This window comes from Gasterosteus aculeatus, chromosome 20 (genome assembly GCF_964276395.1).
Source record: "Gasterosteus aculeatus chromosome 20, fGasAcu3.hap1.1, whole genome shotgun sequence".
Lineage (NCBI taxonomy): Eukaryota > Metazoa > Chordata > Actinopteri > Perciformes > Gasterosteidae > Gasterosteus > Gasterosteus aculeatus.
The window spans coordinates 8,743,814-8,758,980 of NC_135707.1; the positions used below are offsets into that span (position 1 = coordinate 8,743,814).

Here is a 15,167-nt window from a genome sequence, read left to right on the forward strand (position 1 = left end):
AAATGAAAACCACATTGGTTGGTTCGCATCATCCAAACCTTCCCCTGGCTTGTGTAGAAAAGCATTCATATCATCGCAACCCATCGAATGGAGCCAAGTGACCTTTCATCACACCTGCTACACATTTCCTGGTGTGCCACACTCAAGCGTATCGGTGAGGAAACGCTGTGTTCTGCCTCACATGTGACATGACCACACACATTCTCTGTGCAGAGGCCGGTGTGTAAGAGTAGGGTTAGAGTGTCCAGCTGCTCTGTCCATGTGTGCATGTGTGTGTTTGCAAGCTTTTGCGTATTCGCTTTTCAAATGTCTTCCTTTTTGTCCTATTAAGAATGCCTGTTACAGTTCCGTGTCTATGCACGTGCTCCGTAAAACTGAATCAATCAACTGAGAGTTTCTCTTCCTAAGCTGTGCTCAAGGTCCGTCTATTGGTTCTGTACATTGTATGGCATTTACAAAGCAGTTATTCACACGGTTTTAGTTTAGTCCGTTCACATTGTGAGCGTTGCAAATAGACACAAAGTTATTTCTTCTTTTCATTTTTCTAAAATGAAATCTGTCAGTCCGCTAAAGTCGCGGTCACAAAAGCTTCTTAGTGGCTTCTCAGCAGTAACCTTTGCCGTCACTAATGAAAGGAGAGACTAGAGCAAATGCGCGTGCTCGTTAGCCATGTAGCTTGTTTTACCATACGTAATGGTGCCTGTGGTGCAACTCGTGCATTTTCACTTCATACAAAATACATCTCTCCACTCTTGCAGTCTTGCCTGCACTTAACCGGAAGTTATTTTCTGCTGACATGGGGCTGAATCCTGCCTGTGATGGCAGAGGCGGTGTGTATCTCAAGTGGCTCTAGTTTAAAAGCAACCCAGCTACTTCATGCCCTCATTTTCTTCTTTTACTCTTTTTTTTTTTTTTTTTTTTCTTGTCCTCTTACTCCGTCTCCACTTATTTCCCTTTTTTATTTTTTCCGTCTTTCGCTCTCAACTCTCCCCATTTCTCTCAAAGTCCCTTGGCTCCTTATGGTGGCACAGCATGCATCACCACTCCTCTGGGGGCCGTTCTGTACTGCTGCACAGTGGTGTAACTGGCTTCTGTAGCACAAAGGATGTCACCATCTCATGCTGTGTTTTAGAATTAACAAGCAAGGAAGATGCAACAGTCGAGGGAGCAGGGGGACAAAGGTGGAGGCTGTTGCTTTTAAAGTAATAACCCGCAGAACGTGTGCCAGGACAACCCAGTGCCAGCAAGCTCTCCTCACACAGAGAGAGGCTTGCATGAGGGAGGGAGAGAGGGAGAGCACATGCTGACGGCATTTAAAACTCCCCTTTGGGAATCTTGTGCCGCTGCATCTCCAGTGCTTTCGGCCTCCGCTATCTCTCAGCATGGCTTGCGTGTCGGTCTGTCTCCAAGCCTCTCAGAGCGGATCAGTCACCCTTTGCTGCTTCAGCTCCTGGCTGCTTCTCTACTCGCTCCACCATCCGCTCCCTTCTTCCTCTGTCTTTTATCCTACGTTTTCACTCCTGTTCTTCCTCCCACTTTGCACTTCACTCTCTTCCCCTCTATTTGTTGTTGCTCTCGTCTCTCCCAGTGTTGAACTTCCCACACTTTCCTCATCCTAACATCTCCCTCCTCCATCTGCTACTGCGCTCTCTCGACCGACCACCTTCTTCCGACTTCTCTCTTACTCACTAGCAGCAGCAGCGGAGGAGGACGAGGAGGAAGGGGATTAGATGTGAGCTAAATTCTCGGGCAGTTAAGAGGAGGCAACCAGCAAGTCCATGGGGTTTGGCTTGAAGGCAGAGTGATGGCGAGAAGTGTTCAGAGAGGTATTGCGTTTGTATTCGTGAAATGGAAAGAGTGGACGATGGTCCAAACGGAGCGAGAGAAAGATGCGGAATGACTACAGATGGGATTGCAATGCAGACCTGTGGAGGCTAATGTGAATGTGTGTAGACAAACAAGGCTAAGAGGGGCCGACAGGCGTGAAATGGCCAGCACCTGCTACATAGCAGGTCCCCCACACCGCTCTACCCCACAGCTGCTGACACACACATGAATCTGACTGTGTGGGTGTTGGCCCGTATCCCTCTGCCCGCATTCTTGTCCTTTGCCCTCGGAGGCAGAGAGGGATGCATGTCATCTCCTCACCTCCTCTCATCTTCGATCCTGCTGCTTACTCACACACGCAGAAGTAGTCTTCCCCTGCTCTCCCCTCCACTTTCTTTCGATTTATCTCTCCCTCGCTATCCCTTTCCCTGCAGATCGCGCTTTTCATTGCATCTCCTCATCCTCACAGTTAGCATATGCTCTCTTCTCATCCTCCTTATCTATCAGAGGTTGTCTTTCAGCCTCTGCTAAGTCTGGCACTGAAGACTCGTGCCCCCAGCATTCATTATCTCTCTCTCTCTTGAAGCTTAACTCTTTAAAACCAGTAGCTATTCCTTAATCACAGCTTAGCAGTCTCCATCTCTTCATCCATGCATCTATCCCACCATTCCAGTCTCCTCTTGCAGGGCTTCTTTGTAGCCAACTCCCCCTCCCCGCACCTCCCATTGTTCTGCATGGGGTGCTGAACCCCAAGGAAAATATGCTTCCTCTCAATATGGTGCATTCTTTCCCATTTGCAGAGTTGTCTAAGAAGAGTTCAAGAGCACAAGGTTTTGACATTTCCTCCCTTGGGTTTGTGTGTGTGTGTGTGTGTGTGTGTGTGTGTGTGTGTATATCTGTCTGTCGGTCAGCGAGCGTCTCCGGCCATGCGAAAAAAGCCAGGGAACAGGTCTGATGGAGCCAAGTCTCCCTCCAGCCAGCTACTGGCCCCACGCTCATTAGCACACATTCACGCACACACAGCTCTCTTCAATAAGTTAACATGCTGACAGAATACTTCTAAGCTATGCCATAAGTGCAGCCCAGCGTCAGGCCACTGGTGTGTGTGTGTGTGTGTGTGTGTGTGTGTGTGTGTGTGTGTGTGTGTGTGTGTGTGTGTGTGTGTGTGTGTGTGTGTGTGTGTGTGTGTGTGTGTGTGTGTGTGTGTGTGTGTGCGTGTGTGTGTGTGTGCGTGTGCGTGTGTAACCATGCATGTTTTTCGAGGCTGCAGTAGACGTTACTTCCGCTCCATCTCTCTCATTACTCGTGGTCACTTGGAGCTTACGGTTGTGCTGGACATGACTTCATAAGAAGCATTTGTTTTTTTGGCTTCCCCAGTATGTTTTGTGTGGGGAAGGGGTGGAAACTGTAGTTCTGGATGTTTGTTCCCCCCCGTTATCCACACATCATGCATATTGCATTTTTTCATCCAGCAGCATGTGTTTAGAAGATGTCCTCTCCTCACCCACTGAAATACATTTCTCTGGTGCTTTGTTAGACATCTGGGTCTGTAGTGGGCCTGTACTGGGAGCCTGGGGCGGTTTCTTTTACATCCATCTCTTGCATCTTTTAAACGTTGTCACCGGAATGGTAGAATAAAATATGAATTATCACCCACCAAAGGATTTAAAATCAGCAGCATAGACTTTGACAGCGACCCTTAAATTACTTTATTGACGCTTTCAAAATAATTGGATGAGAGGAATTTAGGGAGAATTTGCATTTCAATTTCAGTGTAATTCCCTTTGACAATGCAATGTGTGGCAGCATCCGTCTCCAAGTCTGCACAGAGATTGTTGCCAGGTTGCGTGTGCCAGAGCCCCACTGAGCCTGAGGTGATAATGCATTTCTTGTGTTCCTGTTACAAGTGGACACTAAGGGCTAGCTCTCACTGTCATTGTGAACAGGAATGTTTAGCAGTGCTAGTGCGGAAATACGATGGTGGGGGGGAGGATGGTGTGCTTGGGGAGAGGCCGGTGGAAGAAATTGAAAAAATCTAGCCAAATATTACCAATTTTTATTTACGCAGAGGAAAACCATAGCGTGCAACAGAAATATATGCGTTTAAGTGGCAGGACTGCAGTGAAAATAGATCCAGTGGACCCGGGGAATATGCAGGAGACAGCTGGTGGAGTGGAGGCAGAGATGGAGAAAGGACTAGTGGAGTGGAGGCAGAGACCGGAAAAGAGGACGAGGAGAGCGGTGCAAAGCACTTCTTCCCTTGACAAGAATCTGTGTTACAAGAGTAATTCCGTCAACTCTGTGCACTTAACAAGAGGAGCCGGCTTCTGATGGATTTCAATTGGTAATGACAATAAGAACCTGGCTGATTCACTACTAAATTCAGGCAGGGATTTCAACCACGGCGTCTGCTGTTTAATCCTCTACAGCGGCTGGTGAAGTGCAATGAGTGGAAAGGAAAGCCAGAGCAACAGACAGGATGTTCAGCTTAGCCAAGAGTTTTTGATTTTATTGTGCACTTCATGTGCTTAAAACCTGAAGGAAGCAGGATCACTTAAATATGGATGGATGATTAAAAGCAAACTTCATTCCATAACGTAAGGTTTCTCCATGTGCAGTACAATTAATTCAGTTTGCTTATTGCCTCTGGAACCTTGAAAATGATCCAATCAGAATAGACGAGTAAAATACAAATTGTAAAATGCGTGTACTCGCTCTAAAAGAATCTACGCTCTAAACTTCAATGGTTTGAAAGTAGGAATTATATACTTTCAGGGATCAATATTCCCTTGTAAGAAAAGTAGGTTTTACAATTCTGACGGGAGGCACGATGATTCAAAAACAGTTTTTGGAATAATGTACAAGCAGTACTTCTCCTTCCTATACAAGTTGTTCTTGTACGTATATTGTTGGCTGTGATTTAGAGAACATCTTTGTAGAAAGTGCTACAGTGGATCCGTACAGCATGATTGGAGCTGACCCTTATCTCCCGCAGCGTTGGCGCCGTACTCCATGTCCACTGAGTTATGGATGAGGACCACATGGGGGATCCGTCGCAGGGTCTGTGGGGAGTCGTCATATTCTCAGAAAGCACTCAGAGGCCTGAACTCCCGGCCCCCTAAAAGAAAAGCCTTTGCAATGCAGCAACACCGTCATGGTTCTCCGAGGGTTTACTCGCCAGTCGTGTCTAACATAGGCTGGTATCAAACCTCCATACTTTTTGATAAAATAACTGAAATGTGTCTTCTGCATGTACAGAAAGTTGGTTAGTTTATTTTTATCAGATACTACATAATTTTGTCTATTTTAATTGTCTTTTTTTATTCTGAAATAGGCTGATTCTGGTTTCAGAGAAACGTTCCCTAAAACAGGCAACCATGTGCAAACAGTATTTGTATGTTATTGTGACATTTGAAACTATACCAAGTAGGGGTGTAATGATTCATTTTAACAACGATTCGATTCGAATCGCGATTCATGGTTGCCGATTCGATTCACTGACGATCTGAGTTAAACAACAATTAATGGCAAATGTATTAACCTTTTATTTGAATCAAGTGCCATTTTCTATGTAAACATTATACCATAATTACACAATGTTTGGATCAATTCACAGAACCCCGGATTTCCAACCACATTGTAGGGTCGCATGTCTTTACAGATAAACTTGGCAATTGTTACTGTGATGTTGAGTTTGGTGCTGGCGAGGCCTGAGGTGTCTGCAGAGCTGGAGTTACCTGCTGCTGCTGCAGCGGTGACGCTGCTAGAGGAGCCTCACTGCCGGCGTTGTTTCATCCCACGGCGCCATAGTAGATGGCCGGAAAGATTCGTCGTGTTTCCGTGGTTTTTTATTTGGCTTCTACATATTCTACAAACAGCGACCGACTTATTTAGAACACCTCCTTGTTTGCAAAAGCCAAAATGTTTCCACACGCTGGATCAATAAGTTGGTTTGTAAATGTCTCAGTCGTCTCCTCCACGCTGTGTTTTGTTGATGTTCCGAGTTTCATACTGATGACGTCACAGACAGGCAGACTGAATCGAGTAATAAGTGCTAAAAAACAAACAAACACACATCCATACAGTTTTTGTACTTAAATCCAATGTGCAGTTTCCAAGTATCGATACAATCGATTATGTACCATTTCAATCTATCGATATATGTCGTCCGGAATGCCGATTTGCGGAGCACAGATCGATTCAGTTGGATCGCAGGAATATAAATCGAATAATCGATTCAGTGGATGAATCGTTACACCCCTATTGTACTAGTATCGCTGCAGAGGGAAGCCCCGGGAGTGGAAAGTGTGAGCTTAGAGAAGAAGTACGATATGGCTAACAAGTCATGTGGGATGTCTCCACAACCCTGATCAAGACACAACTACTGTGCCTCTCCCTGGAGGTTTGATACACAAACAGAAGTACTGAGCGTAGGACCGTAGAGCCTAGTTTTACTTGTACCGTCCTCTTCAATCTACCTTCTGTAAAAGCCTCTGTTTGGTTTCAAAATGAACGTGAAATTGCTCCTGTTGTGAAGGCGAGTGTGCACCATGGCTGTCGTGACTAAACAAACAGAGCTAATAAAAATGACGCACACTCGCTCAGAGAGGGGTCCCCCCCCCCCGTCTCCCCTCCCCTGCTCAATGCTCATGGCTTTCAGGAAGACTAGTCATCCCAGTCACTTACTCACTCTGCTGCCTCCTCCTTCAAATTTCCAACATCCACTCCTCAATCCATCATTATCCTCCTCCACTGCATGGCCTCCACCTGTTTTGCCACTCCTTCAGAAAGTGCATGTGGCTTCCCCCCCCCCCCCTCTCTCCCCTGCCTTGCCATGTGATCTGTTGTGAGCCTTGGATGAACCCTGGCTGTTGAAGGGCAACGCGGTGGACGTGGCTGTGTTGCTGCCATGCCGTGGCTGTGGGAATTGGGACAGGAGCAGCACTAAAAGGAGAAGAGGAAATGTCAGCGTAGGAAGAGGCTCAGCACACACACACACACACACACACACACACACACACACACACACACACACACACACACTTCTGATTGTACTGACACCTCAGCACTCTACACACTTCACTGAACACAATTCAGCCCAGCACCACTGACCATCCTCCAAACTCCAAACTCCTGACACCCTTTATTCCTTCTCCTCTTTATGCTGTCTCCATTTTCCCTCTTGCTCTCTCACCGTGTTTCACACTGTTCTTTATTTATTTTTTTCGCTTTTCTCAACCATATTCCTTTCTTCCTTTTTCTCCCTCCCTGCCTCTCCTCCCTCCTACAGAGCCCTCAGTGAACCCATCCAATGCCGGCGTGGTGGCAGGCGCCGTGATCGGCTCCCTGCTGGCCCTCCTTTTGGTCGCCGCTCTCATCGCCGTGCTTGTCACCCGTAGCCGCAGGCAACAGCAGGGTTACCGCGCCAACGGTGGCAGCGACATGAAGACGCGCATGTTTGGCGGCGGCAAGAAGGCCAGCAAGAACGGCACGAGTGGGGGCGCAGGCAGCGGCGGCAACAACAACGGCCCCATGTACGGTTACAACGAGAGCTCGTCCCACCAGGGCCTCGGAGAGAAACACAACCACCACCAGCCGCTCACCGTCGGGGGCCGGCCCCGAAATTGTTCCACTGCACCCACCGCGGAGGACATCCTGCTTAGCAACGAGCTGGATGACGTGGAAAAGGAGGAAGTTCGATGAGCTCCGAGGCGGACGGAGAGGTATGACCACTTCACCGGAGGGGCCCCCATCCTTCAGCTCCGCCCACACGACCAGGACGACATGATTGGAGAATACATGGATGACGACATGGAGTCTCAGCGCGACGGCTCGGTCATCTCACGACTGCTGTTTACGTATAGGAGAGGAGGAAAAGGAGGAGGAGGAGGAGGAAGATGGAGAGGAGGAGAGGAGAGGAGAAAGAAGAAAAAAGGAGGGGATGGAGATTCCTTGCGAAGATTTTGTGCTGTCTGATAAGAGCGAATTAATACAACTTTTCATTTTTTTAAATTGGTTTGAAACATGGCCTATTATCAATCACAGTGCAGCCCCAGAATGAACTGAATGAACAGGAGAGTTTGGAGGGACGCTCTGAAAGCCGCGTCGCTGTAACGGTCCCTACGAACTGAAATCAACCCCGAAAAGAACAACTTTTGTCACACTTCTTCTGCTCGTAGCCATCACTGGGATCTTGACAAGGACACTCGACAGACTAAAACCGAGAAAGTGCGTTGTGTGGGAGTAAGAATAATGGAATCACGATACAGGCTTGGCTTTAAAGGCGGCAACTCTCTTGCATACTTCACTCTCATCTTCACCTAAAACCGTGAAGAGGAAGGGGTTGTCAAGCAGTTGCTCTGCAACCCTCCTGTGGGACACCTGTTTTGATTTGGTAATGCATTGAGCTGTCACAGCTCAGAGTTGTTTTGTAGCTAGGATTGGCGGGAGGTTTCAAAGGTATGGACTGTAGCCATCCGGTGATTTTAAAAAGAACAAAATATTTGCTCTCGTCCTTATTTTCCACTCTCTCTGCCTCCCCTCAAACCTCTCCGCAAACTATCAGCAGGCAACAGCAGACCGCGCTCGACATTAACAACATTTAAAAGGAACATTAGGTTCTGATGTTCTGCAAAAAACAAGAGCACCTCAACATTAAACAAAGTTGACTGCCACAAAGTTTGAGCAAAGCTCTCTCATCAAGGTATTCACATGCAAAACTTTTGCCCGTAGCCTGGAGGTAAGAGATGGTAAGCGGGTGAGGGAGTGAGGAGTAATCGATCTGACTGGGTCAGGGGGAGGGAGAGCGGGATGCAGGAGAATAGAAAGACGCGCTTGTCTGTTCTTTTCTCTTCCTCCTCATCCTCGTCTCTTCAGAGCAGCTCACGACAGGAGGAGCTTGATTGGTAATGAGCCGTGAAGTCGCTCGCTTAGCTGGGACCAACAGATTGCCACCACTTATCATTATGACGTGGCGATTGCTCCTCCTCCCACCTCCTGTTTTCCTATCGTTCATATCCTCAGTCTCTCTCCTCCCTCTCTCCGAGGGTTTATGGGGAGTTCATGATTTATCGGGTAGTGTCGGGGTCAGGGCCACAGGGAGAATTGTGGTGTTTTACTGCTCCCGATGTGTCAAAAGCTCTACCTACTCTATTCCATCCTCGCCTTCTCTGACATGCTAGGACTTACTAATCCACCTGGAGTGACCAATGTGAGCCCTGACCCCCCCCGCCCCCCGCATGGATGCCACCGTCTCCTCCCACACCATAGTAAGTGTGGGAGGACACGCAAAGGTTGCGTCCGCGGCGAAGCGCCAGGAGTCGAATGGACAAAGAAGGCCCTTTCCACGTTGCAGCGTCAAGGCTGATGGTCTCCTGATTGTTATTTATCCCTCTAACAAGCCACCGGAGGCCCGCTCAGACTGAGATTACTGCGTGGTTACTGCACGCTGCGGTCTTTAAGGCGGAGTCTTTATATTGGGGTGCATTACTGTATTTATTTAGGCACTGGAGGCTTGTGATGGACAATCTGAGAGAAAAGTCCCAGTGCAGCTCTTTTTTAATCAGGCTTCTCCCTGCCTTCCAATCAACTAACCCCTTGACCCACTGGAATCGGGGGAGAAGAGCTTTCTGACTGTCAGAGAGGAGGCGTTCAGTGTTTGAGCTCTGTCTAGCATATTGAAAGCCAGTGTGTTCAATAGGATTATTGTCTTAATGGCCTTAGCGTTTACATAAATGCAACTCCTGTCAACCTGGGGTGCGGTCAATTTACTAAACACAGATGATTTTTCACAACCACTCTAAAGGAAAAAAGAATGCATTGACTTATTTTTGCACTAATGTGTGTCACTGCAACGAAGATAAATATGAATCCTATAAAATACTTTTATGGGTAAAAATAGCAACAAAGCTGTTGTATGTACATCTTGGTGTGAGGTATCGTGTACTATATATGTAAGCATCTTTATTTTTCTTGTGAAAATGTGGATATTTATGACAATGTAAATATCAGATGGATGGAGCCGGTGTTGTGGAAGTACACAGGAAGGAGTCGTCAGTCTTTTAGGCCGAAAGTTCAAATGTCTCAGATGGCAGTCAGAATGTAATTTTTAATCTAGCGATTACCTCGGTGGTTTATATGTTAACTTGTTAGACCGACCGAGCTGAGTTTGCCGAAACGGTCAATTTGTATTGGTGGAAAAAAAAAAAACATATATGCCTGTATAGTGATTTGTTCGCATTGCCTGCATTTTCACATAATAAGCATTTTTTTTTTTTTTTTGCACAATTGGCTTCTCTCATTGTCACGACAGGCATGCAGCACAATGCGAAAGTACCCACAACACTTGGGTGGACCATAACCACACAGGTCTGTGTTGAGTCAGCGGTGTGTGTTTGTGTATATAGAGCAGTGTGTTTTCATGATGCTCGGAGGCTTTGGGATATCTCTCGCCCTGCCATTGGGGCTGTAACCCGAGTAGCCTCCCTTTGTCACCACGGAAAAACTGGCCACCTGGAGATATTACTGTGCAGTTTGAAGACACGCTCCTATATACGCAGAATGCCGAGAAACATTCGCCCACACACAAACACCCCTCAGTCACTCTCATTATGCTCACTCTCACGGCCAAACTGTCCAGAAGACGCGTCATACCTGACAAGTCTGCCTTCTCCTGACACGAGCCCACACAAATGTGCTCGCATAGCTACACACACACACACACACACACACACACACACACACAGTTCTTTCTCCTCTTCCTGCTCAGTGGCTCTGTCAGGACATTTACAGAGTCCTCTTACAGTGGAAAGAGCTGCAGCGTGATGTGTCCCCCCCCGCTCCACTGCGTTTGTATTCCTCCAAATAGTCCGGCCTGATCGGGAATCACCTGAATGACCAAGCGGAAACAGCGACAAACACCCATTCAGGGGCACACCTTTCACCCGGTGTCAGAGAATGCTTTTAGGGATTGTCGGCTCCCCTTTTTGTTTCACAGGGGAAAATTGCTTTCATAAAAATGTCACCACGCTGACCTGCCCCCCCCCCCCCCCTCCCGGATCACATCAAAGGCTTTTAGAGTCGCACAACTTTCCTCCTGTCTTAAATGTCGTTTTCATGCTCTTTAACTTCGGCCACCTCTGCGACCGCCTCCTCACTCACACACCCAAGTTAGACTTGTCAGTACCAAATGCTTTTAGAGAAATCCACAATCCTGGCCCGTATCTTGCCCAAGGTGAGGCAGTTAAAGTACACATGTTTCCCACACGCAAAGTCCTATTCCGCTGCAATATGTTCCGCTCTAAACAATTGATGACTAATGAAAGCCTTAACATCTCCCATCTCACTTGCATAAAAGAAAAAAAAAACAACTTCCTTGTGTACATAGTATAAATATATAAATATGTAGCAGAGAAAAATATTACCAATTTACGGTGTCACGTTTGTGTATTTCTCCGTGACCGCAAGCATGAAGGATTTATTTTACTCTTTTTTTTTTTTTAAAAGACGTTTCCTGTGTTTTCTGTTATTTTGCAGTGCTTTATCATGTTTTCTCAGTGCTTTATTCTTGACTGCTGCGCTGTGATTGCTGCCCAAACTGGCAAATGTGCTTCTTCTATACAAATGAACTGTACACACAACAAAACAGTCTTATCCCAAATGTGCTTTTATTATCGACTGCTCTGTGTAAATGTTACTTATGGTTTTTGAATATTTTTTTTTGCTGTAATTTATTTTGCTGCTTGAAAAAAACTGAATTAGAATAGTCACCATTTTGTTGTCTTTCTATATCTTTCTTTCGCATTTGGTTGCTATTAAAGATTTCTTGATTTTTTAAATGTTGCTGTGTGTTACATTGGTTTCTCTTCTTCCCTCTTACTCTCAACACTTGGTGGTTGGCTTGGTGATGATTGAGGATACAGATCAAGTCATAGATTTTCACTGATTAGATTTATAGATTTATTGATCAGGATATGAAGTGCCCTCTCGTCTTTTGTCACCCATCCTTCACTCTCCAGAGCCCCCCACTCACCCACCCGCTCTATTTTTTTTTTCTCACTCTCACTGCTTGTCTCAGTTTTTATACATCTTTGTGTGTGTCAATAGGTGTGATAACAAGCTTATGAAACTGAGTACAGGAATAGGCATTGGAGCATTGCAAACGTCCTGTGCTCAAGCTCCCCCTCCCCTCCAGACTGCTTTACATTTCTCTAGTTGGCTGAAGCCAACTGGCTACCTTGGTAACCAGTATACAGTAGACTGCGGTATTTGTTTAAATATTTCGTAGCTGGGAATGTGGATTATGAAGAGTGGTGGAAGAAAGGTAGAATTTCCATATGCATAAACTACATAGTCATATTCAGTGAAGCCCCAACACCTCTCAGGCACACACGCATACACACACGCACACCTAGACACAGAAAAGGGTCGATGTGAGGAATGCGGTACTGTAGCCCCAGTGGGAGGCAGCTTGTGTTTCCAGTTGGGGAATGTGCAGGCCAGGCCGAAACTCGGTGAATGGAGCTCCTCTCAAAGGCTGCATTGTTTGAACTCTGACTAAACCAAACTGGTTCGGTCATATTTTAACAGACTGACACGTAAAGAGAGAGAGAGTGTGTTGTGTGTGTGTAATAAAGGTTTGTGTATGACTGTTCCGGCATGGGAATGAATGTGTGCTTTCATGCGTGTATGTGCATCTGCCGTATTTTGTTTCACACACAAGTACCCTCTGTTTTGCCATCAAACAATACAATCAAGTCGTGCTGTTAACATCCCCACAACTGACAGTTGGTCTATTGCGGTCATGGCGGCGCATCCTCGGTGGGTGCCTGGTGCTTTGATGCCTCCGTGTATCTGTGTGTCATCCTGGCTCCTTGTCACTGTTCATTTTTGTTGCAGGCGTCTTCTGTCAATGCACAGCTATTTGCTGTGAGTCCAGCCCACCATCTGGCCTCTCTAATTGCTTTGGATTTGAGGCGAGCGAGATAGAGAGCACTTACATGCACTCCACACACACACGCACGGTCCGGCTCCTTTTCGTTTTTGTGGCTGAACGTAAAAGCTCAGCTGCGGCTAGTATTAAGAGCCTGTGCAACACTCGCACGTTGGTCTGTGTTTGTCCCTGAAAAGGTACGCGTCTCTTGTCAAATGGGTGACGCCACAACGCCCAACCAGGCCTATACGAGCTCTGAGCGCATAACCTGAATGCAAAGCCAAAGTGACAGCAGCTAGGCCAAGCTCCACCGCTGTGCTCAACATTATCTCAGTGATGAGACATGGTGAGACATGCAAAGTTGTGTGCACACGTCTGTGTATCGGCCTAGGAATGTGTGAGTGTGTGCTTTTGCTCATGTTGTTCATGTGTTTGGGTGTTCAGTGGGACAGTGTTGACAAAATTAAAAGTATGATACTTTTGTGTGTGTGTGTGTGTGTGTTGATGGTTTTGCACATGCATGTTTGTCTACATGGGTCTATATTTAGCTCTGGCAGCCACACTGTTGATTAAAGGTGTGCGTGTGTGGATTAGCAGACAGACTCACTTGGTGCTCTCTCTGCCGATAGCCGCGAGCACAATGCTCCTCATTTAACCTCTTACCCCCCCCCCAGCTCCAGACCTAACTAATAAATCCCAGAGTGAGTGATGAATGGGTTTCTGAGTGATTGATGCGGTGAACTGGGCCTTCACAGGGATTAAAGCAAGTCTCTGACCTCAATTATTTAAGTTTGTCCCTGCATATTTTTCTTGGCTTTAAAAGCGGATGGCTCTTCTTTTTCTTGCCTGTGGTGAATCATCAAATCTCCAGCTGACGCGTCTTGTCTTGTTGGAATATTTGTATCAAACTCTTAACTCTTCAGTGGCTAATCTTTAACCGCTAGCGATATGTTTCTCATCATCTAGTCTCTTTACATCGGCAAATTGGCTTTTCCTCAGAGCTCTGATTGTTGTGCTTTCTCCTCCAGTTTTAGAACAATGATGCCAAGAATGAAAACAAGATCATTAAGGAGTTTTATGGCCCAACTGTGGAATGTTCAAGTCAGCCATGTGACCCGACTACATGCCTGTGTTTACTTTACTGAAGGAGGCTCCAATAGTTCAAGCTTGACAGCACGCCACAAGGCGAGATAACAAGTGTCTGGTGATATCGGTGTGTTTACACAACCATTTCAAAGCCTTTTAACTTTTCCGACGCTTTCTTTCATGTACTGTATTACAAGAGACCTCATCCACTAAACTTTGCACTAAAGCAAAGCAGCACGAATGTGGTTTACGACCAGAAACAAAACCGTTACTAATCGGAATCTGAAGATGTTGATGAAAAGTGTCGGGTCAGCAAAATGATTACACGGGGTTAAGGTGCATACCACATCTACCAACATGTCGTTCACCTTCCACCTTCCACCCTCAGACAGCTTTAATTGGATAAAGTTGTAAAAACAAAATGAAAACATAAATTAACTGAATTTCAATGTCACAACAAAGCTTTAACACAAATAAGAATATTGGTGTGTGTGTGTGTGTGTGTGTATATAACATGGAACAGGCTTAATCAGATGAACGACTACAAGGATCCTAGGGAATCCGTCCAGTCTTTGTTGAGCTATTTCTGTCTGGATCAAAGTGGTGGGCCGACCAGCGTGGCTGAGAATTACTACAACACCTTCATCGTTTGTGTGGTGCTGCTATAAACTCCCTCTAAGGATTGATGTCAGTACTTAAACCTCATTGTACAAAGTCTAAACATGAACATTGTGTCACTGTTCTCATCATGCACAGTCTGGTCCTAATAATCTCTGACGGCAGTATTCCATACACCATTAACCATCCACCTATTCATTTTGCTCACTTTAACACTTGTTATATTTAAATGGAGTCAACGTATTTATTTTTTTACTGTGTGGAGTTTTTCATTTCAAACTGTCTTAGCCAGTTTGTCATACAATCGGTCTTTTTGATGATATGCGAGTCAGAAAAAGACCCGTTTATTGTGTGACTCCCGACTGTGGAAGTTGGATTAGATACTTTTCAGTGTCACAGGCTACAGTGCCGTTGGAAGGTGCTTTGTTGTAAGATATTATGTCTACTCTAATGTGCTGTCATCTCTCGCTTTGCTGCATTTTAAGGAGTTTGTTTTGTACTGATTGCCGGGAAGCAGCAGTGTCAAATATCACTCTACCAGTGTTCTCTGGAACTAAACCGTACCTCATTACCCAACACATCGATGCAGATAAAAAAGGATAGCTCCCTTACTATATATTAGAAATACACTGACAAAGAATCAACACCTTCAATTTCCACTAAACTGTCCTAAAGAATATTATGAACATATTTTAGTTTAAATGAG

At 46.0% G+C, this 15,167-nt stretch overlaps 1 protein-coding gene across 2 annotated transcripts in view; it reads left to right on the forward strand.

The window, feature by feature from the left end:
- Window positions 1–15,167, forward strand: part of LOC120810835 (nectin-2) — a 66,548-nt gene that overhangs the window by 29,323 nt on the left and 22,058 nt on the right. The window contains exon 7 of one of the 2 annotated variants that reach the window (XM_040165773.2): window positions 7,118–11,663. The exons of the other annotated variant lie outside the window; for it this stretch is intronic. Within the exon in view, the coding sequence (XP_040021707.2) occupies window positions 7,118–7,530 (413 nt within the window). The 3' untranslated portion in view covers window positions 7,531–11,663. Of the gene's footprint in view, window positions 1–7,117; window positions 11,664–15,167 lie in introns of those variants that run through there. 2 annotated transcript variants of the gene reach the window in all.